The sequence below is a fragment of the Rhineura floridana genome, chromosome 10 (genome assembly GCF_030035675.1).
Source record: "Rhineura floridana isolate rRhiFlo1 chromosome 10, rRhiFlo1.hap2, whole genome shotgun sequence".
Taxonomy (NCBI): Eukaryota; Metazoa; Chordata; class Lepidosauria; order Squamata; family Rhineuridae; genus Rhineura; species Rhineura floridana.
In genome coordinates, this window is record NC_084489.1 from 85,186,388 (window position 1) to 85,209,638 (window position 23,251).

The 23,251-nt window shown below is 44.3% G+C and overlaps 1 protein-coding gene across 10 annotated transcripts in view; it reads right to left on the reverse strand.

The window, feature by feature from the left end:
• OBSCN (obscurin, cytoskeletal calmodulin and titin-interacting RhoGEF) overlaps positions 1-21,384 on the reverse strand; it is a 277,846-nt gene extending 256,462 nt beyond the window's left edge. For 9 of the 10 annotated variants that reach the window (XM_061585960.1, XM_061585958.1, XM_061585965.1 and 6 more), the window contains exons 1-3: positions 21,149-21,384; positions 11,719-12,865; positions 1,589-1,858 (exon numbers count right to left, since the gene is read on the reverse strand). In XM_061585960.1, the coding sequence (XP_061441944.1) occupies positions 1,589-1,858; positions 11,719-12,856 (1,408 nt within the window). In that variant the 5' untranslated portion in view covers positions 12,857-12,865; positions 21,149-21,384. The remainder of the gene's footprint in view (positions 1-1,588; positions 1,859-11,718; positions 12,866-21,148) is intronic. The other variant, XM_061585966.1, reaches the window with a different exon arrangement.
• Between the last annotated feature and the right edge of the window lie 1,867 nt (positions 21,385-23,251).

Sequence of the window (23,251 nt, forward strand, 5' to 3'; positions counted from 1 at the left end):
TTTTTCCCTAGTCCTTGGAGTCTCCATAGGTTTGCCCTTCCTTTTTCCCTAGCAACTAGGATGACTCTTTTCTGTGCTGGGTTCTCTTAGATTAGTGCTTAGAAATTATTCTCTTTAAATACTACAACACAATAAGTGTGGGTGACTGTTAAAGAACCCCCTTTCCCCGAAAAGGGAAGTGTGAGAGGCTTAGGCATGTTTTCTGCTTTGCAGGAGCTAAAAACCAGAGACTCATTAAGAATTCACGGTATAATTAACTTACAGTACAGTAAGTAAAGGTAAAGGTGTCCCCGCACTTGTAGTGTGAGTCGTTTCCGACTCTTAGGGTGACGTCTTGCGACGTTTACTAGGCAGACCGTATATATGGGGTGGGATTGCCAGTTCCATCCCCGGCCTTTCTTTACCCCCCAGCATATGCCGGGTACTCATTTTACCAACCACAGATGGATGGAAGGCTGAGTGGACCTCGACCCCTTTTACCAGAGATTCGACTTCCTCCTTCCGTTGGAATTGAACTCCAGCGATAAGCAGAGCTTCGGCTGCGTTACCACCGCTTACCACTCCGCTTTTTGGTGGCCCGCTTTTCGGCATTCCGCTAATACAGCGGCTTTCAATTAGAGTAAGGCCCCACTCATACAGCGCTTGTTCTGCTTTTAAGCCGTTTCTCGGGCGTCGGGCACCATTTTATTGACGGAGTTCCGCTTTTTGGCGGGGGTCTGGAACGTAACCCGCCGTATGAGTGGGGCCCTACTGTACAATGGTGTAACCGTGGCCTGCACAGAGTCCCAAAGGTGGCAAACCTGACGTTCCCCACCCTGGCGTGTACAGACAGCAAACCAGGCACTGTGGCCTCACCACTGCTGCCTTCCCAATGCTCCACTAATAACCAGCTTTGTACCTCAGGAAGTGACTTTTATGGGTCCTGCTCAGCTGCTCATGCAGCAAGATGGCACAGAGTGTCAGGAATCCCTTCCTCCTCCCACACAGCATCTGCTTATTATACCCTCTCCAAACTCAAGGTCTGGAAACATTTGATTAGCAACTCTCACTGTGTAGATCAGTCTTTCCCAACCTTTGGGTCCCTAGATGTTCCCATATAGATCTAATAAATAAATGAATAAATAAATAAATGAATGAATAAATAAATAAATAAATAAATAAATAAAATATTGACATAAAACGTGCTTTGCCTGCAGAATACAAAGGGTTGTTAGGCTTGCTTTGCCAGATGGGCCTTTTTCTGACTACTCCTTGCCACTTCTTCACAACTAGGGATGCTTTTAAGATCCTTTATCGCTTGTATGTTTGCTGCTCCTTTGGGAGGGAGGCAGGGAGGGGCGTGAATTTGATAAATAAATACTGAGCGAATGGTGGCTGTCAACAAAAAGAAGAACTTGTATTAGAAGCTTCCTAAAGAAAAAGGCAGAGCTTGGAAAAGTTACTTTTTTGAACTACAACTCCCATCAGCCCAATCCAGTGGCCATGCTGGCTGGGGCTGATGGGAGTTGTAGTTCAAAAAAGTAACTTTTCCAAGCTCTGGAAAAAGGCGTCATGAACTTCCTTTTTCACCCATTTCATCTCTACTCACCGTGGACACTCAGTTCTGCAATGGTTCTGCTTCCCTCTTTCATTTCACAGATGTAGACGGCGTCATCATCCATGGTCACGTTCTGGACCGTAAGCTTCCGAAACGTGCCGTGTTCTTCAATGTTGTACTTCTTGCTCTGTTGGAGTTTCGTCTCCTCTTTGAACCAGGTGGTTTCTGTGCTGGGAACAGGAACCTCACACTGGAAAGTGGCAGATTCCTTCTCCCGGACTTCCAAATCGCTTAGTTTTGCCTTGAAAGGTATTCTTGGTTCTTGGGGGTGGGTTGGGAGGAGGAATGAAGGAAAAGACACGATTAGTATGAAATCACAAGACCAAGACAGAATTAGAACGGGCTAAAAAAAACTGCTCTGAATACACTGATGAAATAGTTAATAAAAGGAGAGTGGAACCTCAGGGAGAGGTCCGAATATGGCCCTCCAGAACTCTCTGTTTGGCCTTTGGGACTCTCCCAAGGCCACACCCTCTCCACAGGCCACACCCCTCACTGGCCCTGATTTGCACTCCCCTTGAGTGTTTTTACCTGGCCAGAACATGTCCTTGAATGCCGATAATGCTTTTCTGGATGGAAGATAGAGAGCGACATCTGAATAGTGTGTAGAAATTAGTCTACTGTACAAAGGTAGCATTTACATTTGTTGCTCTGCTCACTTTGTGCCCCTGGCACCTCCCACCACTGGGATCTGGCCCCTGGAAGGTTTGCCCTGAAGGGAATGCAGCCCTTGGTCTGAAACAGGTTCCCCACCCTTTGTTTCTAATGAACTTGATTCTGTGAATTGATGCACCACCATAGAACCGTTCTGGCAACACAAAGTCACAGCCCAGAGGCATCAGGCTAGTGCTGAATCACAACTATACAGGAATGCTGCCATATTGGCCACAGACATTATGTCCATCGCTTCCCCAGTACATTTGAAAAAGACACCATCCCCTGGTGAATCTACTCATCACCACCATTATTTTTATTTTATTACCGAATATGCAAATACATCCCACCTTTCCTCCAAGGAATTCAAGGTTCTCCTCCCCCTCCATATTATCCTCACAACAACGCTATAAGGTAGGTTAGGCTGAGTGTTGGGGACTGGCCCAAGGTCACCCAATGAGCTTCATGCCCAAGTGGAGATTTGAAAATCAAACTATATAGAGCAAATTATCAGAGCAGTGGGGAGGAGAGCCTGGTTGGGAGTCCAGAGGCTGTGAGTTCAAATCCCCGCTCGTGTCTCCTGGGTGTCAAGGGCCAGCTAAAGATCACCCCACAGCGAGTGGCTCAGGGGTTACGTGCCCTGCCACCTGTGCAGCCATGGGCAAGCTGCATGGTCCCAAGGAGCCCAGTTGCCCCCCAGCTGACAGTTGTGGACAAGGAAGGGGCTGGCTTGTGCAGCTGTGGCAAGCTGAGCAGGCCCCAGCCAGCTGGGGAGGACTAGCCTCAAAGGGAGGCAATGGGAAACCCCCTCTGAATATTGCTTATTCATAAATCCCTATTCATAGGGTAGCCATAAGTCGGGATCGACTTCAAGACAGTCCATTTCCATTTCATCAGAGCAATACTTTTATGGATGAAACATTAGGAACAGAGGAAGCTGCCTTATACAGAGTCAGACCACCGGTTCATCTAGCTCAGTATTATCTACACTGACTGGCAGCAGATCTCCAGGATTTCAGAGAGGGGTCTCTCCCAGCAGGACCTGAAGATGCCTAGGATTGAACCTGGAACCTTCTGCTCTGGCATTAAGGCATAGTCCTTCCCCTTTTAGTTCACTGGTTAAACAAACTGATTTTCTAAAATGCCCCTCATGAATCAGAGAGAAGAATTATATAGATATTATTCAATGCAAGCACTTATAAAACTGCAAATGGCAGACATCATAATGAAAGCGGTATGCCACATTTTCTCTCACATAGCAAAGATGCCTGCTTTGATGCATGTGTTATTTAAGAACAATTGAAGTATGTTTCTTGCTCCAGATCTATTGTTTTTGTCTTACATATACAGTAATACCTCAGTTAACAAATCCTCCAGGAAAGAAGCTCCTTTTAACAAAGTTTTTTTGGGGGTGTGGAGGGGGTGTGGGGGTGTGCACACTCTGACATAATCAGAATGTGCCTCCTTGTTTACTGGATTGTGGCTGCTGCAGGCAGCTCTCTCATGCGTGGCTGGAATGGCACTCCCTGCCAGGTGGCACAGGGACCTCCACAGTAAATAGTGCTTTGGGTATCCTGAAAGCCCTGTGTATTGCAGACACTTCTGCTCGAGTATAGGAGAGGAGGATGGGAGAGAGAGAGAGAGAGACCAAGCACGAGGGGGGTGGCGACTTCCCTTTGCCTGCCTGCTTGAGTGTACGGAGAGGTGAACTGTGCTCTAAGCTTTACATTGCTACAGCAAGATGCTACATGATAAAAGAAAAAAGGCAAGGCAAAGCAGGCATCGCTGGATACATTCTGGAAGAAGCCTTCAAGTGGTCCGTAGGCAAGGCTAACCTCACCTGGTTGTTTCACTTTGGACATGTGTATTGTTAGTTTTGAACAAAACGTTTGCTGAAATATGTCGCTGTTCTTTTTTTTACAGTGTAGGAACCTATCCCTAATCTTTCCATGCTATTCCTGCCTCTGGTACCAACGTTTCTGTTGAAGCAGTAATGTCCAGGAATGTGTGTACTTTGTTCACTGGGGTATACCTGTAATATTTTTCTAAGGCTATCGTCATGCTGTGGTGCTGCGAACTACAGAGTAATAACAGCTTTCTAAATGCTGTGGGCTATGGCGGCAGCCAGACAGCCCAGGTGGTTTGGGTAAACTCAAAAGGGAGGGGGTAGTTTGGGCGAGGGGGGTTGGTGGCAGACAAGATTTGCAAAGCAAGCAGGGGCAGCAGCCCCTAGTGATATACAAATTTAATCAAGTGATTGACTAAAGCTCATACAACAAGAGGGCCTTCTCAGTGGTGGCCCCCAAATTATGGAATGACCTCTCTGACGAGGTGCACCTAGCACCAGCACTGTTATCTTTTCGGTGCCAGGTCAAGACTTTCCTCTTCTCCCAGGCATTTTAGCATGTGTTTTAAATTGTGTTTTAAATTGTTTTTAAAAGATATGTTTTTAAATTTGTATATTTGTTTTTAATCTTTTTAGTTATTGTAAACCGCCCAGAGAGCTTCGGCTATGGGGCGGTATATAAATACAATAAATAAATAAAATCAGTAAATAATTGACTAAGATTTCTTTAGTCATGCAATTTCCCCCCCCCTCCAAACTCAGTGTCAGCTTGCTTGCAGTTCCACCTCCTCAGGGCTTATTCTCCCCAGATTTCTTCCTCCTGAACATTTAAAGGTCAGATATAAGTTGTGCCACATCTGATGCCCTCCAAGAGGGTTGACAGTGGGTGTGAAGGTTACACATCAATGCCAACTGGATGACAAGACCACCTGTTTGAAATAACATGCAGTGCCTCCAGCATGACAAATGACATTCCTTCGTTCTTCCCTCTGTTTGGAATATTTTGCGTACTTAAACAATCGGTTACTTTAGAGATGAATGAGCGTCATTCCAAATTAAGGGCTGGTCTACACTTCCCCAAAAGAACATGTGGTACAGTTCTCCGGGAACTGTACCACTTGAAACTTCTGGCAGGAGATCACATGCCTGAATGCTTTCCTATGCACAAAATACCCTTGCAGGTGGAAAACTATGTTCTCCTGATGAACATGCCATGCCAACATGGCTCCACAGAGCCTTCATTGTGACTAAACACATTATTACAAACATCAACAAAGCAGCCTCGATTTAACATACAAAACTAAACTACCACCAAATCTGGGAAAGAACTGATCGACAACTCTCACCTCTGAAAGTCTAGCTTTCTACAGGTATGCAGGGGTTTTGTTTTTTTTACTATTATTTTGGGCTGGAATCTGATCATGATACTTCCCCACTGCGGTGGCACCTGAGTTGTGTCTGAGTTGGAGGCTTAAATGGCCACAACACTTGGTCCTACCATAGTGCTGCCCATGTAGTTATGGGACAGCCTTGGCACCAGGGTTTGTTACAGAACCTCTCCGTCTAGTGGACCATTGTTGCTTTTGAATAACTGCTTCAGCTTGTGGGACTGTCAGCAAAAAGGGCTATTCACTGAAGGCCAGTGAGATGGAAGGATCACTGTTGGCTGGAGGGAAGTAGGTGACAACATGTGCCGTTCTCTCATTTTCTCTGCTAGGACTGTTCCATCTTATATTAGTCTCCAACTGGCAACATGCATTCTGAACCTATTCCAGGGGCTGCCTGTTCACATAATCAGGCAACTCTCCAGTGAGAGTGCCAGCACCCAAGACAATCACTTGCTCAGGATGACCCAAATTTGCTGACTTGGGATAGCAGATATAAGACCACTAGCCAAGGCTCCTAGAGAGATATCTGTGCAGTTTTGCTCCTGCACTTTTGTAAGGAGGTTCTTCAGCAGGCTGCACAGTTCCTTTTGGCAGTCCATAGTGGGGTCCAAGGATAGTGGTTGTAGAATTATTGTGATGTTGGAAAGTTGCCTGATAGCCTCCAGTATGTAATCCGACTAGTACATGATGATGACAGCTCCTCCTTTGTCAACCTCCTCGACTATAATGTCAAAATTGGTTCTGGAGGTAGATGGCATTATGTTTTGCATGGTTAAGATTATAAAAGCAAGCAATGTTGGTTGTTGACAATGATCTCAGCATAAGGACAGAAGCACTCTAGGCAAAAATCCAGTCTTGTACTGCAACCATCAGGAAGAGTGCACACAGAATTTCTCCTTCTGAAGCACTGTGAGGAGAGCTATTGGGCATTGGTGCAAGTGGTGGGTCATAAACTAAACCTCAAGTCATAAAAGATGGGAGAAAATCTTCCAGGTTGCCAGAAACCACACCATATGTGTGTGTGAATGGGGCAGATCAAAAGGTGACCTCAGTCCTTGCAATGTTACTGGTGCAATTGAGGAGTGCAGTGTTTCCCCTATGCTCCAAAAAGCGGACTCAAGTGGCTACTTTTGATCAAACCAACAATTATTTCCTCAATCTCTGTTCATTTAATGTACAATCTACCTGCAATTTCACTGTTAAATATCCGCCACACTTTCAAACATAAAGTCTGAGATTTTAATTTTAAGGAGAGACATCAAAACATTACACATTTTTAAACTAATCTGATTTCAGGAAGCATTTGAAAGATCTTCTCAGCATTCGAAACTGGCAGGGGTACCTTCAGACATGAATACACCTTTTCCAGTTTGCAACATCCTCCTCACAGCCTATGCATGCACTTCTTCCAGATTTCTAAGTTGCGCAATATGAAACCAGGTTATGCAGCCACTGCATTTTCACTTGAGCTTCACGTTCTCGTCTTTGCTAAAATAACCACACTTGTTAGGCCAGCCTTGTCAACCCTTTACTGCACTTTGTCACAGCTGCTCTATCCTAAATGAAAGATAGGATGCTTTATTTCTCGCTCACCCAAAGAGAAATCTTTGGTCGCCAGCAGAAAACCCCCAACATTTCCAACCTGCAGCCTATTTCTCTCTTTAACACCCCTACTTCTACTGTGACTCTTGAAAGTAACCTTCAGGTGTGGGCAAATATTCATAGGTGGCAACAGTGGCCTTGTACAGTGAAGGGATATGCTGTAACACTGAAGGCTTTTAGGTCACGGGCGAGTTATCTCCTTTCCAACACCATACTTTTTGGGTTGCTACAATCTTCTAAAGGTCATACTGAACTCAGGGACCCCATGCTTCCTAGACTGTCCTTTCCCCTTCTAACCCCTGCTGATCTTCCTTCCAGTGCTGGACTGATACTCTTAGGGTTGCTGACCTCGCTTCCTACTTCCTGTCTTTCTTCTTCCATTTCTCCCTTGGAGAGGAGACCTTTTGGATCTTTCACTTGAGATGCAGGAACAAGCGTACCTTGTTGCACCTCCACTTTAGTTAGCCAGAACTAGGAATCCTTACTATCAAACATGTATTTCCTTTAATAAATGCCAGTTTGTTTCCTGAAAGCCAGAGTCTCAGTGTGATTGTATTCAGGGCAGAGTATACTCCTACAACAGAGATTCTGTTACAGTTCAACTTTTGCCAGCATTTAACTCCAGTGCTAACGAATACAACCCATTATTCATACTTTTTAATTCAAGGGTTTTTTTAAAGGGCTTAAATTGGTTGATTTTAGTTTCAAGGAAGAAAAGTGGTGGGGGTCTGATCCGAAACATGCTCCCAATCTAGATTGGGTCCCCACACCAGCTCCTGCTGAAAATCCTTGAAGGTCCACCTTTAGAGGTAAATAGCAGTAGGGGAGTCATTTTTGGCAGGAAACAGGTGGGGAGCTCCAACCCATATGGTGGCCCCACAGCTACTCTTTCTTCAAAATAAAAGTGGCCACTTTAAACACAAGGGGGGGGTGTCACAGGGCCACATGGACTACCCCTGCTGATAGACCTAATGGTCATAACTCTCCCACCATCCACATGTTTGTTATGTGTGAGAATTGTGTGGTTAGGTTTGATAATGTCTATGAGTCCCCTCCCAGCCTATAATACTGTGCCTGTAAATATGTGTCAGAGAGACCTGCTGAACTGGTTGAACCCGTTCCTTTCATAAGCTGATGGGGCTGGCCAGGTCTGTCAAGTGCCCCCATTACCATGTGAAATGATTTGGCCAGGAGAGCAGTGTGTTGCCACAGTAACAATGGCATCCCTCCCTCCCCCCCACTCCCCTGGCTGGGGCAGGAGTTAGATTTTGAGTTAGCCTGAGTTAAAGCTGGGAAGATACAGAGAGGCTTGCCTCTCTTTGTGCTGAACCCCAAGTTATGGCTTAGATGGCAAACCAAGATTTGTTGGACTGTTAATGCTGTGAACCCTTCCATCTTGTGCTGAGGTTGTATATATGTGTAAATAAACCATATATCCTAAAGACATCTGTCTCCAGTCATCTTCATTCCAAGGAAACGAAACCCTGAGTAAGTGCAGGAACCCCTGGAAGTCTCTCACCTCTCAGAAATTGGGGTGCGCACAACTATATATACGCATACAGAACAGGAGTAGCCAACGTGGTGCCCTACAGATGTTGTCAGACTCCCGTTCCCATCAGCCCCAGCTAGCATGATTAAAGGGGCAGGGATTATGGGAGCTCTAATCTAACAACATTCAGAGGGCAGCCCATTGGCTACCCTTGACACATTACAGCAGGCTTAAGGGAATAAGAGGTCACATCCACATTTAAAGCACATTTAGCACACATTTAAAGCACAATGCTTCTGCCTCCAAAGAATCTCAGGAACTGTAGTTTGCTAAGGGTGATGAAAATTGTAGGCATGTGAGGGGTAAATTACAGCTCCCAGAATTCTTTAGGGGAAGCCATGTGCTTTAAATGTGCTTTAACTGTATAGGGTGGATGTGACCACAGTACAAACTGTCCTTGCCAGAGGACCTTGGAGGAGCTGCCACAGATAGGCTTTCTGAAATGAAGTGTAAGGAAGTGAGGCCTCCTGTATCATTTTTTCAGTTCTTTTCAATGCAGGCCCTCTGCTGAGAGCATGAACAAGGGCATGGCTTCAAGCGGTGCTGCCTTTTGAGGTTGTGTTTGTGCCTGGGGACACCTGTCACCATGAAAGGCAGCGGAGGCCCTACGGCTCACGGCTCACGCCTGCCAAACAGCTGTCAGACCATCACAGCCTTCTATCACTGTCTGTTGAATACCTGATGGACATGGACAGGCTGGGTTTAAGTACCCCATATTTGCTTGACAGCTCACAGAGGAGCAAACACACAGTGACTATGTGCACCTTGATCCTTCAGTACCCTAATGCTTTAATCTTTGCAGACAAGCAGCAAAATGACTACATTGCTAAAACATCCCATTGAGAGACATGCTGGGTCTGAAGACAGTATTATGCTACCATCCCTTTGAACTCTGGGCCCCTCCAGTTTTGTTGTTGTTATGTGCCTCCAAGTCGACTGCGACTTATGGCGACCCTATGAATCAGTGACCTCCAAGAGCATCTGTCATGAACCACCCTGTTCAGATCTTGGAAGTTCAGGTCTGTGGCTTTCTTTATGGAATCAATCCATCTCTTGTTTGGCCTTCCTCTTTTCTACTTCCTTCTGTTTTTCCAAGCATTATTATCTTTTCTAATGAATCATGTCTTCTCATTATGTGTCCAAAGTATGATAACCTCAGTTTCATCATTTTAGCTTCTGGTTTAATTTGTTCTAACACCCAATTGTTTGTCTTTTTTGCAGTCCATGGTATCCGCAAAGCTCTTCTCCAACACCACATTTCAAATGAGTTGATTTTTCTCTTATCTGCTTTTTTCACTGTCCAACTTTCACATCCATACACAGAGATTGGGAATACCATGGTCTGAATGATCCTGACTTTAGTGTTCAGTGATACATCTTTGCATTTGAGGACCTTTTCTAGTTCTCTCACAGCTGCCCTCCCCAGTCCTAGCCTTCTTCTGATTTCTTGACTATTGTCTCCATTTTGGTTAATGATTGTGACTGGTGTTTTATTGTGGATATATTCTAAAACATGTTCTAAGCACAATAACAGTGCATAAGTGGTGGATGTATTTTGCTTTAGTCGGTTCTGCGAGGCTTCATCAGTGCTATTATCGCTATCCAGAACCGCTATATAAAAATGGGGTGAAAATAAACCAGAGTATTTATGGCATAAACAGTTATGGGACTTCAGCATGAAGTTACAGGTCATGCACCAACTGGAAATGAAGCCGCATTTTAAGTGCCCTGGAACTTCTGCAGGTGCAAACAGTGTGGAAAGCGGGATCATGTATGACTGCCCCAATAGCATGATGAGCCCAAATCATCATGAACACGCAATAAAAAGGCTGTCCGGAGGGACTCTTTCAGGTGGCTTCGGAAGAAAGTTACTGACTTCCTAATCAGAATTGCAGGCTGGAGGAGACCAGAAGGCCGTCTTTGTCCACCAACACGAGGCAGGGCCATTCATTCATCAGCCCAACCTCCTCCCCTGTCCCAACCCAATCAGCCCACACAATCTAGAAAGAGAACGCATGTACACTTTGGGAAGGACCACAGCTCACTGGCAGAGCAACTGCTTTGCATGCAGAAGGTCCCAGGTTCAATCCCTGGCATCTCCAGGTAGGACTAGGAACGCCCCCCCACCTGAAGCCATGGCGAGCCCCTGCTAGTCAGTGTAGATGGACCCATGGCCTGACTCTGTATAAGGCAGCCTCTTATGTCCTAACTATGTAAAGTGCTAGCAAGCAAATAGCTCCAGATGGCTCGAGAAAGAAAGTACAACTGCATATCACAAGGTAAGGCAAACAATCCCAGATTTGGGGCCAGTCTGACATCACAGACAAACCAAGGGGTTGCATGTTGCAGTAATATTTTTAGAAGCACTGGTGAAGAAGCACATGACCTAGGACTGCGCATCCCTAGAACCCTCTGCAACATTACAAGGGATCTGGGATGCAATTTTGGGATTATGCAATGCACCCAAAGTAGGGTTGCCAGGTTGAGGGCCTGAGACTGATCCTCTATCTTTAGGAGAAGAGAAAGTCAGCCAAGTGCAGGTGTTCTTGCAACACTGTAATGGGAAAAACCACAAGGTGGAATTCTCCCTTCCCCCTGCACAACTTTTAAAGATACAGAAGACCTTTTGGAGGCTGGGCCTGGCAACCAAGAGGTCTTCTGTATCTTTCAAAGTTGTATAGGGGGAAGGGAGAATCCCACCTTGTGGTTTTTCCCATTACAGTGTTGCAAGAACACCAGCACTTGGCTGACTTTCTCTTCTCCTAAAGATAGAGGATCAGTCTCAGGCCCTCAACCTGGCAACCCTAACCCAAATGGACCACAACTCAGTGACAGAATACATGCTTTACGTGCAGAAGATCCCGGGTTCAATCCCTGGTATCTGCAGTTACAATGTTGAGGTAGCAGGGGATGGGAAAGAATATCTGCTGGGATCCCACAGAGTTGCTGCTGGTCAGAGTAGACAATATTAGACTACATGCAACCCTGAATCTGGCAGCAAAACAGACCCAAACCATGTTAGAGCGATAATTTACCAGAAGTAGGACTGTGACTTTAGCCAAAACCGCTGTGAAATACCCACCTTTGACTGTGACCTGCACAGAGCTGTATGTCTGCCCTGCCAGGTTGGAAGCTGTACAAGTGTAGAGGCCGTTATCAATCTGCTTACAGAAGAGGATCTTCAGCACAAAATTCTCCTGCTCATCCTCATAGACGATGTGCCTCCGCCCTTCAAGGATAGCCTCGCCGTCCTTCTTCCAAACAATCTCTGGCTTGGGTTCTCCAGTCACATAGCAGCTCATCTTGGCGTGCTTTCCTTCTGTGACAGTGAAAGTGCGCGTCGTCACCCCACCATAAGAGCCGCCATCGCCTCGAAAGCTCTTTGCTGTCAAGTTGGCAGCCCTTTCATAATCGAGGGAGAGGCTCAGGCCAAGCTTTGACCGTCCTTCTACGGAGGTGTACCCTGTGGAGATCAGAGAGTCAGTGGTGGAGAGGTCTGTCTTCCTGATTTCTTCTCGCCTTTTCTGCAAGTGTGACAGCAAAGGGGAAGTCTTGCTGCTGTCTACATCTATAGCATGCCTGGTGCCACCTGGGCTATAAGCATCTGTCGTGTCTACCACCAGGGCAGCTGCCGCGCTGGTGGCCCCAAGAGGATTCTCCGCACGGCAAGTATACGTCCCACTGTCCACCAACCGAGTACTTTGGATCTTGAGGTTATTTTTCTCGCCCTGGGACTCAATCTGGATGCGGTTAGACTCTGATCGCCCTCCTAGATGCCTCCCGTCTTTCTCCCAGTTCACCGAAAGGGGAGGGCTGCCCTGGACAATGCATTTGAACATGGCGTCTTCCCCCATGATCACTCTAATAGAAGTGGGCTTCTGGATGAAATAAGGTGCTGATTCCGTCACAGTGGTCTGTGCCCCAACTTTGATGCTAACTGCCGCAAAAGCTTCCCCGATGGTGTTCTTGGCCCTGCAGATGTATTGGCCGCTGTCCTCTAGGCTCAAGTCGTAAATGGTTAAGCGATAGAGATCATCGTCTTCCACCATTTTAAATCTTTCCCCTGCCTGGATGGGGAGTTTGTCCTTCTCCCAGCAAACCAGCGGGATGGGATTTCCAATAATCTGGCAACTCAGGGTGGCATCTTTCCCCATGGACACCACAAAGGCCTTAGGCCTGGTCAAGAACCTTGGGACTCCACTGTAGGAGCTGTAATCCATCTTGATGGCCTAGGAAGTTAAAAACAACAACCCATAACCATGAGAACAAAATCTTTTTTAAAAAGCATCTATAGTACAGATTGTATTCAGTGCTAGTCATCAAAGCAGACCCATTGAAATTGATGGACATGGCTAACTCAGGTTCATTAACTTCAATGGGTCTACTCTGAGTAGAACTTTGTTGAATATAATCGTATGTCAGTATCTAGACCATAATGTTCTCAGCTCTGAAGTAACAGGCTGCAATCCAATACGCACTTACCTGGGAGTAAATCCCATTGAACTCAATGGAGATAGCTTCTGACATGTATTGGATTGCAGCCTGAGTCTATGAGCTTCAAGGTCTCCCATCACAGGTATGCCCACCTAATGTCTTCAGGCAGTTAAGCCTGAACATATTCAAAGCCAGTTTAACATGAACCTAAGAAGGAACTGCAAAAATTCATTTAGCTTCAGGAGAATGGACAGTTGAGCAGCTGGGTGCTAAAAAGTATACCATCTCCAAGTTAATGGCCATTTTATTGCAGTTGGTAATAGGAAACAATCATCAGTTTCATAGCAGCTAAGCATGTGCCATGCTCTGGATTGTTTTTTAAGTAGGTCAGTTTTAAAATCACTTCTTGTTAATACAGTTGTAAATTACGCACTGAAATGGGAATGGCAAAATTAAACACTGCAAGGCCAGTATATGTTATAATCAGTTCAAAGGCTACCTAGACAAATTTGGCACAAGTGTCAGCCACATGTTGCCCAAAAACTACTAGTTGACCATCCCTTAAACCAGGGTAGCCAATATGGTGCCTTCCAGATGCTGTGGCCTACAGCTTTTATCATCATTCCTGACCCCTGGCTATGCTGGCTGGGGCTAGGAATAGGGAAGACATTTGGTACAGTTCACATTTTAATATGAATCTCTCTGATTTGCACTTCCCAAAACAATACGTGAACCAAAACACAGTTACCCTTTGAAATCTGCACTTCTCCAAATTTTGCGATGCAGTTCTCCAGCAAATAATGTGTACAAAAATGTGTATATTAGGCAAAAGTGTGCATACAAACACACTTTTGCCTAATATATACATTTTTTTACATACAAACCCCCTCTAGGATGCACACCTTAACGTGGTGAGGGGGTTTGAGTGTTGAGGAAGCTGAAAGCAAAGTATCAGGAATCTAGACCAAGAGGCTAGACTCCTAACAGGAGCACCCAAGGCGGAATGGTCTAAGCTGAGACACCAGACTAAGATGCATCCAAACTCAGAAACTCAGAGGAAGGCAGTGGTAAACCACCTCTGAATACCTCTTACCACGAAAACCCTATGAACAGTGTATCCAAAATGCTACACGAGATAGTGCTGGAAGATGAGACCCCCAGGTCAGAAGGCACTCAATGAGCTACTGGGGAAGAACAAAGGACAAGGACAAGTAGCGCTGTGACTAATGACGCAGCTGGGTCAAAGCCGAAAGGAAGCCCAGAGGCTGATGCACACAGATGCAAAAGGAGAGTCCGGAGTTGTATGACGCACACAATAGGAACATGGAATGTGAGAAGCATGAACTAGGGAAAGTTAGAAATTGTCAAGCAAAAAATGGAACGTATCAACATTACAGTACTTGGCGTGAGTGAATTAAAATGGATGGGAATGGGACATTTTCAATCAGGCAACTACAAAATACTTTATGCAGGAAATGAGAAATTAAGAAGAAACGGGGTTGCTTTAATAGTGAGAAATGATGTATCAAAAGCAATTAGGAGCTCCAGCGCAAGGTCTGAGCAAGTGATATCAATGAGATTAAACAGAAAACTATCAACATAACCATCATCCAAGTCTATGCTCCAATGGCAAACGCAGAAGAAGAGGAATTAGAGAGATTTTACACAGAAGTACAGGAAGAAATTGATCACACACCAAAACAAGATGTGCTGATAATCATGGGGGACTGGAATGCAAATGTAGGGAACAGAGAAGAACTAGGAATTGTGGGGAAATGGGGCTTAGGAGTCAGAAATGAAGCAGGAGAAAGACTTATTGAATTCTATGAAGCCAATAATTTGTTTCTTGCATCTGAAAAGATGACTGTACACGTGGACATCACCAAATGATCAATATAGGAATCAATAGATCAATGTAGGAATCAAATTGATTATATAATTGGTAGCAGAAGATGAGGAAGTTCCATACTTCTGCAAAAACAAGACCAGAAGCAGACTGCAGTACAGATCATGAACTGGTAATATAAAAAATCAGAATAAAGCTAAAGAAGAAGAACAAAGCATTCATAATGTCAAAATACAATTTAAATAACATCCCAGAAGAATATAAAGATCAAATAAGGAACAGATTTGATAGAGAACCAGAAGAACTATGGATTGAAGTCAGAGACATTATCAGGGAAGAATGCAAAAAGACAATACCTCTAGTTAAAAAGAGAGAAAGACCTCAATGGATGACTGAAGAAACTCTTAAAATGGTTAAAGAGAGAAGGAAAGCAAAGCAAAAGGTGACAGAAACACGGTTAGAACCCTAAATGCAACAATACACCAACTAGTATGTAGGGACAAAGAGACCTATTGCAATAGTTACTGTATAGAAATAGAAGAGGACAACAAAAAGGGAAGAACAAGAGCTCTATTCCAAAAGATTACAGAAATTAAAGGGAAATTTAAACCACGAGTAGGGATGTTGAATAATCAACAGGGGAACAAACTGACTGATGTTAACAATGGCCCACAGACTGGAAGCGTTCAATATACATCCCAATTCCAAAGAAAGGGGATCCCAGGGAATGAAGTAATTATCAAACTATTGCCTTAATATCCCATGCAAGTAAAGTAATGCTCAGGATTATACAACAAAGGCTCTTACCATATGTGGAGCGAGAAATGCCAGACATCCAAGCTGGATTTAGAAAGAGAAGAGGCACCAGAGATCATATCGCAAACATACATTGGATAATGGAACGGACCAAGGAATTTCAGAAGGAAATCACCCTGTGCTTTATAGATTACAGCAAAGCCTTTGATTGTGTAGATCATGAAAAACTATGGAATGCTTTAAAAGAAATGGGGGTGCCACAGCATCTGATTGTCCTGATGCGCAACCTATACTCTGGACAAGAGGCTATTGTAAGGACAGAATATGGAGAAACCAATTGGTTCCCCATCAGAAAGGGTGTGAGACAGGGGTGTATTTTATCACCCTATTTATTTAATCTATACACAGAACATATCATACGGAAAGCGGGATTGGAGCAAGATGAAAGAGGTTTGAACATTGGAGGGAGAAATATCAATAATTTCAGATATGCAGACAATACCATACTACCAGCAGAAACCAGTAAGAGTTATGTAACTTTAAAGTTTACAACGAGGACATTGAACTTGTCAAGGATTATCAATACCTTGGCACAGTCATTAACCAAAATGGAGACAATAGTCAGGAAATCAGAAGAAGTCTAGCATTGGGGAGGGTAACTATGTGAGAATTAGAGAAGGTCCTCAAATGTAACCATGTATCACTGAACACTAAAGTCAGGATCATTCAGACCATGGTTTTCCCAATCTCTTATGTATGGATGTGAAAGTTAGACAATGAAAAAAGTGGATAAGAGAAAAATCAACTCATTTGAAATATGATGTTGGAGGAGAGCTTTGCAAATACCATGGACGGTGAAAAAGACAAATAATTGGGTGTTAGAACAAACCGGAACTATCACTAGAAGCCAAAATGATGAAATTGAGGTTATCATGCTTTGGACACATAATGAGAAGACAGGATTCACTAGAAAAGACAATAATGTTGGGAAAAACAGAAGGAAGTAGAAAAAGAGGAAGGCCAAGCAAGAGATGGATTGATTCCATAAAGGAAGCCACAGACCTGAACTTCCAAGATCTGAACAGGGTGGTTCATGACAGAGGCTATTGGAGGTCATTGATTCATAGGGTCGCCATAAGTCGTAATCAACTTGAAGGCACATAACAACAACAAAGTGCATACAAAGGTATATATTTGTGAAAAGGTTTGCATTATAGGAGGGGGAATTGCTTTCAAAAATGTTTACATTAGGGAAAATTGCATACAGAAATGTGCATATCGAGATAAATTTGCAGTAAAATGCTGACAAATTTTCATGAGGACTTTTTTAGAAATTGCAAGCTGATGTGGAAATGTGGAGAACTGAACTTTAAGACTGGAAAATATGAGAAACTGAAATTGACAGATATGACCATCAGCTTGAGCTGATGGGAGTTGTCATCTAAAACACCTGGAAGGCACCACATTGGCTACCTCTGCTTTAAACAATATTTGCATGCAGGCACAAGGTATTTAGCTCTTCACGTTTTCCCACTAAAAAGTGCAGCATTCCCTCATCCCTACATGGAAAATCCGTAAGCACAAACTTCACTTGTATGCACAGCTCTCAAGAAGATTGGGACATGCAACCACACCACCAAAAATGGACAATGGAGCAACTACCCCAAAAGTCTGACTAACCCTCCCAAATCAGGACATTGGACAAGTTTATGAATGAGTTATCAACAACATCATCAAATGACAATGATATCAAGTTTCCATTGAGTTCATGAATCACAGACAACGTGAAACAATGCCTTTATTTAGACCATCTCATGCTAGAGATATAAAAAACAGCTACTGACTTTTGTATTTCCAAAAGATAGATATGATCATAGTAACTGAAAAATGTAAGAGGAGCCCTGCTGGATCAGACCATAAGTCCATTTAGTCTAGCAACGTGTTTCCCATAGTGGCCAAAATCCCAGAAGCAAGACAGGAGGGCAGTAGGCCTCTCTCTTGCTAGTATCCCCCAGCAACTGGTCGTCAGAGATCCCTGAAGCTGGAGGCTGCATTAGCCATCTTGACTAGCAGCCATTGATCATCTTAACCTCCCTGAATTTATCAGGTCCCTTTTAAAAACTATCTAAATTGGTGATCACCACCACATCTTGTGGCAGCAAATTTCAAAAATTATGTGTGTTCTCTTGTCTGTCCTGAATCTCCTGATGATCAGTTTAATTGGATTCTAGTATTATGAAAGAGAAAATCTTCTCTTTCCCTCCGCACTTTCCATATTACAAACCTCCATCATGTCTACTCACCTTTTTTCTCAACTAAAAAAAGCCCAAATGGTACTAGTGTGAAAGGTCCCCCCAGCCCCCAAATCATTTTGGTTGCCCTGCTCCTACTGCTTGAGGTAATTGTGTGTAAATGTATCCCTTACATTGCACAGTTTGTAACTCAGTTTAAAACATAACAACATATAGTCCAGCATCCTATTCTCACAGTGGCCAACCAGATGCCCAATATGGGAAGCATATTGTGCTATGTAAGGGGGAAATTTACAGTCACCTCAAGCAGCGAATTAATTAAAAAAAGCAATGCCTTCTGTAATCGCACACACACACAATTTCAAGGCTAGAAAAGCTTCACCAGTTGAAGTTTGCCTGATGGACAGCTATTGAAGACATAACAAGGTGGCAAACTTAGAGGATAGCTGCCTCTCTCTGCCATGATAGTGATAGGGAAAGAGGGCCTGGCTGAGTAGGGAAAGTTACAGATATTTGTTTTCAAAAATTAGACATGGGGTGCAGGGTTAGTGTAGCATCTGGCATCCAGGAGGATAAGCCTATTCAAGGTTAAGCATCTGAAAGCAGTGGATGAGGCGTATTCAACCGGCCAGGTTGCTAGGGGCAACTCCAGAAAGTTGTTTGTTTTTTAAGAGAGCCCTCAAGATAAGGAAAAGGGTTGACAGTTGGCTATAATTCCACTTTGGACATAAAGATAAAACATGGAGAAAGTATGAAGTACAGTTCACTTCCTGCCATTCACGGTTTAGTGTTGTCAGCAGAGAGATCTGAACTTCCAAGAAGACTTGAGGCAAGAAGCCTTTCTTTCAGAGGACCATGCAGTGTTATTCAAAGTGGCTAGAACAGCCTTTCCCAACCTTTGGGTCCCCAGATGTTGTTGGACTACAGTTCCCATTAGCCCCAGCCAGCATGGCAAATAGGCAGGAATGATGGGAATTGTAGTCCAGCAACATCTGGGGACCCAAAGTTTGAGAAAGGCTGGGCTAGACTATGGGCCAGTTTGCGCATTACATAAAACCACAGTTATCTTTTAAGGGTGACAATCTGTCCAGTTAAAAACAATCTATAGTTTAATGTGAACACGCTGAGTAAACCTAAGAATTTAAGAAGAGCCCTATTGGATGACGCCGAAGGCCTATCCAGTCCAGAGTCCTGTTCTTACACTGGCCAATCAGATGCTCCAATAGGAAGCCCGCCAACAGGGCCTGAGCGCAAGAGCAACTCTCCCTACTCGGCATTTCCAGCAACTGTTATACTGAAGCATATTGCCTCCAACAGTGGAGGTAGAACATAGCCATCATGGTTAGTAGCCACTGATAGCCTCATCCTTCATGGATTTGTCTAATCTTCTTTCAGTGTCATCCAAGATGGTGGCCATCATTGCCTCAGGTGTGAGCAAAGTCCATAGTTTAACTCTGTGGTGCTGTGTGAAGAAGCAAACAGCCCTCCTTTCCCCACATTACAAAACCCTAACCCTTCGCCAACACACAACCTCACTCACTCCAGCCTCTGTCTGTCAGTTACTTCCATCTACCTGCAAACCTCAAACACACATACACAATGATGGGTGTACTCTGCATGCAACTCTTGAGCAACATAACTCTGCTGTCAGTGGCTATTTTTCTAGGCTCTGCATTCCCAAGAATGCCGACTGCTGCACTTAAGAATGTTATTCAAGCACTCAGGGCTTAGCAGAGCTAAGTTTTGCAACCTATTGGCACGGCCAGGATGCAGCCACAGAAACTGTCCATGAACATTTCATCTGCTAAAGAAAGAAGACAATTTCATACAGACCCCCACCCCCAAGATATTATATTCTATCTTTCAGAACAGGGTTTCAGCAGCCTACCTCTTCAAAAGGTTGGCCCATTTACCGCCCAGCCCAGCCTTCCTTATTGTTATCTGGAATCATTTTTCTTGTTTTAGGATGCTTGAAGAGGAGAGTATCTCTGAGCATGTGCAGAATATGCTCGCCCCTCAACATTGCCCCCTACCAGTCAATTCACACACATCTGAGCTTAGGGACCAAAAGTAGGTCAAATGGTATGGCTCTCAAGCAGGCGTGAGCCCCAGCATTGTTGAAATCAGTAGCAAAACATCTTTTCCTAGTCTTTTGAATATATTTTATTTTTTTAAAGTTGGCCAAGTCTTCCAGTTTTGAACCCTTTGCCTCTGCAAACCTTTGACGTCAACCACAGTTAGCCCATGGATGGGACAAATCTGGGCTTTCAAAAGTGCAAGATGCACGCTCAGCTACTATCTATCTGTGGCAACCAAGTTTGATCAGTGGCCCGCCTTCTCTTTCATCGCATCGCCCTAGAAACGTAAAACGGTAAATAAGCCTTGATTACAGTGCAATCCTAGGCGAGTTTAGAAGTCTCACCTAGTTCCGTGGGACTTACGTCCAAGAAAGTGTGCACGCAATTGCAGCTTTAGCAATGTTGAGAACATAAAAAAGATTTGCCTGCTACATTTCCTCTGTGTCCTACTGCAAATACACGTAACTCCTATATTGATCTGCATTCTGTATATAATGCAAAAGAGTAGACATGATTGCCATTGCAGCCACGCCGTGTCACTGAGTACTGCTCTTAAAATAGACTCAGCTGTCATTCTCCATCTTCTTTCAGAGCCCATCTGTAGAAGTGCAAGCTGAGGAGAAGGGAGGAGGGCCAAGGAGGGGCTGCTCTGGCCAGGACTAACACTGACATAAGAAGAGTGATGAGGTCAGAGAATAAACCAAACACAAAATTTTTCCATCCGTCTTAGGGTGAAAGCAAAAACAGGGGGGAATCACTTCTTCCACACACCACATCCCCTCAAAAAGAATTCTCAGTTCCCTCTCTCGCTGGTGGCACACACTGGCAACCACACAGATCAAAAAAAGTAAAAATTAAATGCCTTCTCCTTAAATCTCCCACCCCATCCATGTTCCTCCTGTGCAAATCACCCCGCTTTCTTCTGTGTTACAGGTGAAACCACGGAAGGTCACAACTCCAAATCAACCAAGCCCTCAGGGAGAACTCCAACTTCTTGACCTTCACATTCACGATTATCTCCAGCGCTGCAAAGAACCACAAATAACATAGATGCAAAGCAGCCAGAGAGCACAGACTTGAGCACGTTCCTAACAAGACATTGCAGCAAGCTTTTCCAGCCACCCAAACTGAAATTCAGGACCTTACCTGGAGTCTCGTTAAACCTGGAGGAAAGAAGCCGCTTTCATTGGGAAGGACAGCAGATCCTTACTGAGTTTATACAAAGGGGATGAACAGGTGAAAGGGGCATGGGGAGACCAACAGAGTTTGGGTCGTCGTCCCCCCAGTGTGGAAATAAATCAGAAACCCCAGTGAGGTCGGGGACTTGCTAAAGGTGATCCCCTAGTCCCACTGCAGTAACTTCAGTGCTCAGAATTTAGCCGGTGACCAGCCCCCTCCCTTGGGCTGCCCTCCTCCACTCAAGCTGGATTGCTGACGTGCCTGCTCCTCTCCCCCCCCCCCAGCCTCCAATTTCCAAAATAGCCTTGAGTGTCATTTACCAGAGAGATTAAATTTCATGCAGTGGAGAGAGGAAAGGGCATCGTTTTAGGAAACCCACCGGGACAGACCAAAAAGCCACCTCTTGAGACCGTGCATGCAGGCGTACCCTCTCACCAGTGGGGTGGGCCTAGTGCCGTTTCTGAAGTGCGTTACCCAGAGCCAAGTGACAGGTGTCAAACTGGGAGAAGTAAGACAAGGGAATGTTACAAGCTGCTGGCAAAAATGTGTTAGGCTTCTCGCCTAATGCAGACTTCAGAAGGAAAAGAAAAAGAAGGGGGTGATGGAACGTCATTCCAAGAGGCATCCTGGATTTAAGCAAAAGATTCTTGACTGGACCTTATTTTTGGCCTCCTAAAGGCCGAAATGTTTTAGGGAGAAATGAGGAAAAGGCCTGGTCCTAAACTTTCAGAGTATTCCCCAGGGTCAGACCTTCAAGCATATCCTCTGTGATTTGGCAGTGAGAGTAAGTTCACTGGTGAAACATTCTCAGACACTAGTTTTGGAGCAGGCCAAGGTACAGGCCAGCAGATGAGGACCTGGGGCAACTGTGTGCAGATCCTTTGGCCCACCAGTCCTAGGTGAGTCCCACTCCTCTTCAAATTGCCACAAGCAATCTCCCGCTAGTCCTCTCCAAAGCATCAATTTGCTCCTCTAGGCCTCTGTCTGTCTTGCCTCTATTCCCTGAGGAACTATAGCAACTTTCACCAACCTGGTGTCCTCCAGATGTTTTGGACTACAACTCCCATCAGCCCCCTGGCTTGGGGGCTAATGGGAGTTCTAGCCCAAAAGATCTGAAGGACATCATGTTGGCAAAGGCTGAACTATAGCATCCCTAGGCCCTACTTCAACCTCTTTAGACTGCATAAGAATTAGAAATGCTACGTCTGTAGAGTGTGGGATGTCATGCAGGGAACTAGATGACTTCAGTTTCTCACTCTTCCTTAACCAGCAATTAAGCCATAAGTCGTAGTTGACTTGGAGGCACACAACAACAACAAATAATAAATAATGTTTTACTAAGAATAAGGTAAAATGGAAAGGAACTAATTCACTTCAAGAAATAAATAAAATAAAAAGCAAGATGCACATGATGTACTTCTGACCTACTAAATCATAAAAGTCTGGACTCTTTAAGAGTTGTTGGTGTTTGCCTGACATTGCAATCAAGAAACAGAGGTGTTTTTTTTAAAAAAAATAATGTTTTTAACCCTTTTTTAAAGATGTTTTTAAAGCTTTTTTAAAAATGTTTTTAACGTTGTTTTGTTTTAATGTATTTTAAGGTCTGTTTTTATGATGTTTTAAAGTGTTTTTAGCGTTTCTGTTTGCCACCCTGGGCTCCCGCTGGGAGGAAGGGTGGGATATCAATCAATCAATCAATAAAAAGGGACACAGACACGCAGTTCTTGCCAGTCAAAATGTCATTTCTTTTTTTAAAAATATTTAGAGGCCACCTTTCCGAGTACAACTCATCCAAGGTGTCTCACACAATAAAAATTCAATACAATATTTGCAATACCAGATACAAAAACGCAATACAATTCTACAACACCAACAAAGTTAGTAAGCCAGCAATAATTTTTTTTAAAAAAAATACCAAGCCCAAGATATAAGACATAATTTCACAGCACAGTATTGATACTCTGTAGGTATCAATCATGCAGGTAGATCTTCAAGCCCTTTCAAAGGACAGGTAGACTTCTGGAACTCAGGTGGCAATGAGTTCCAGAGCCACAAGGGTGCTATGGGAAA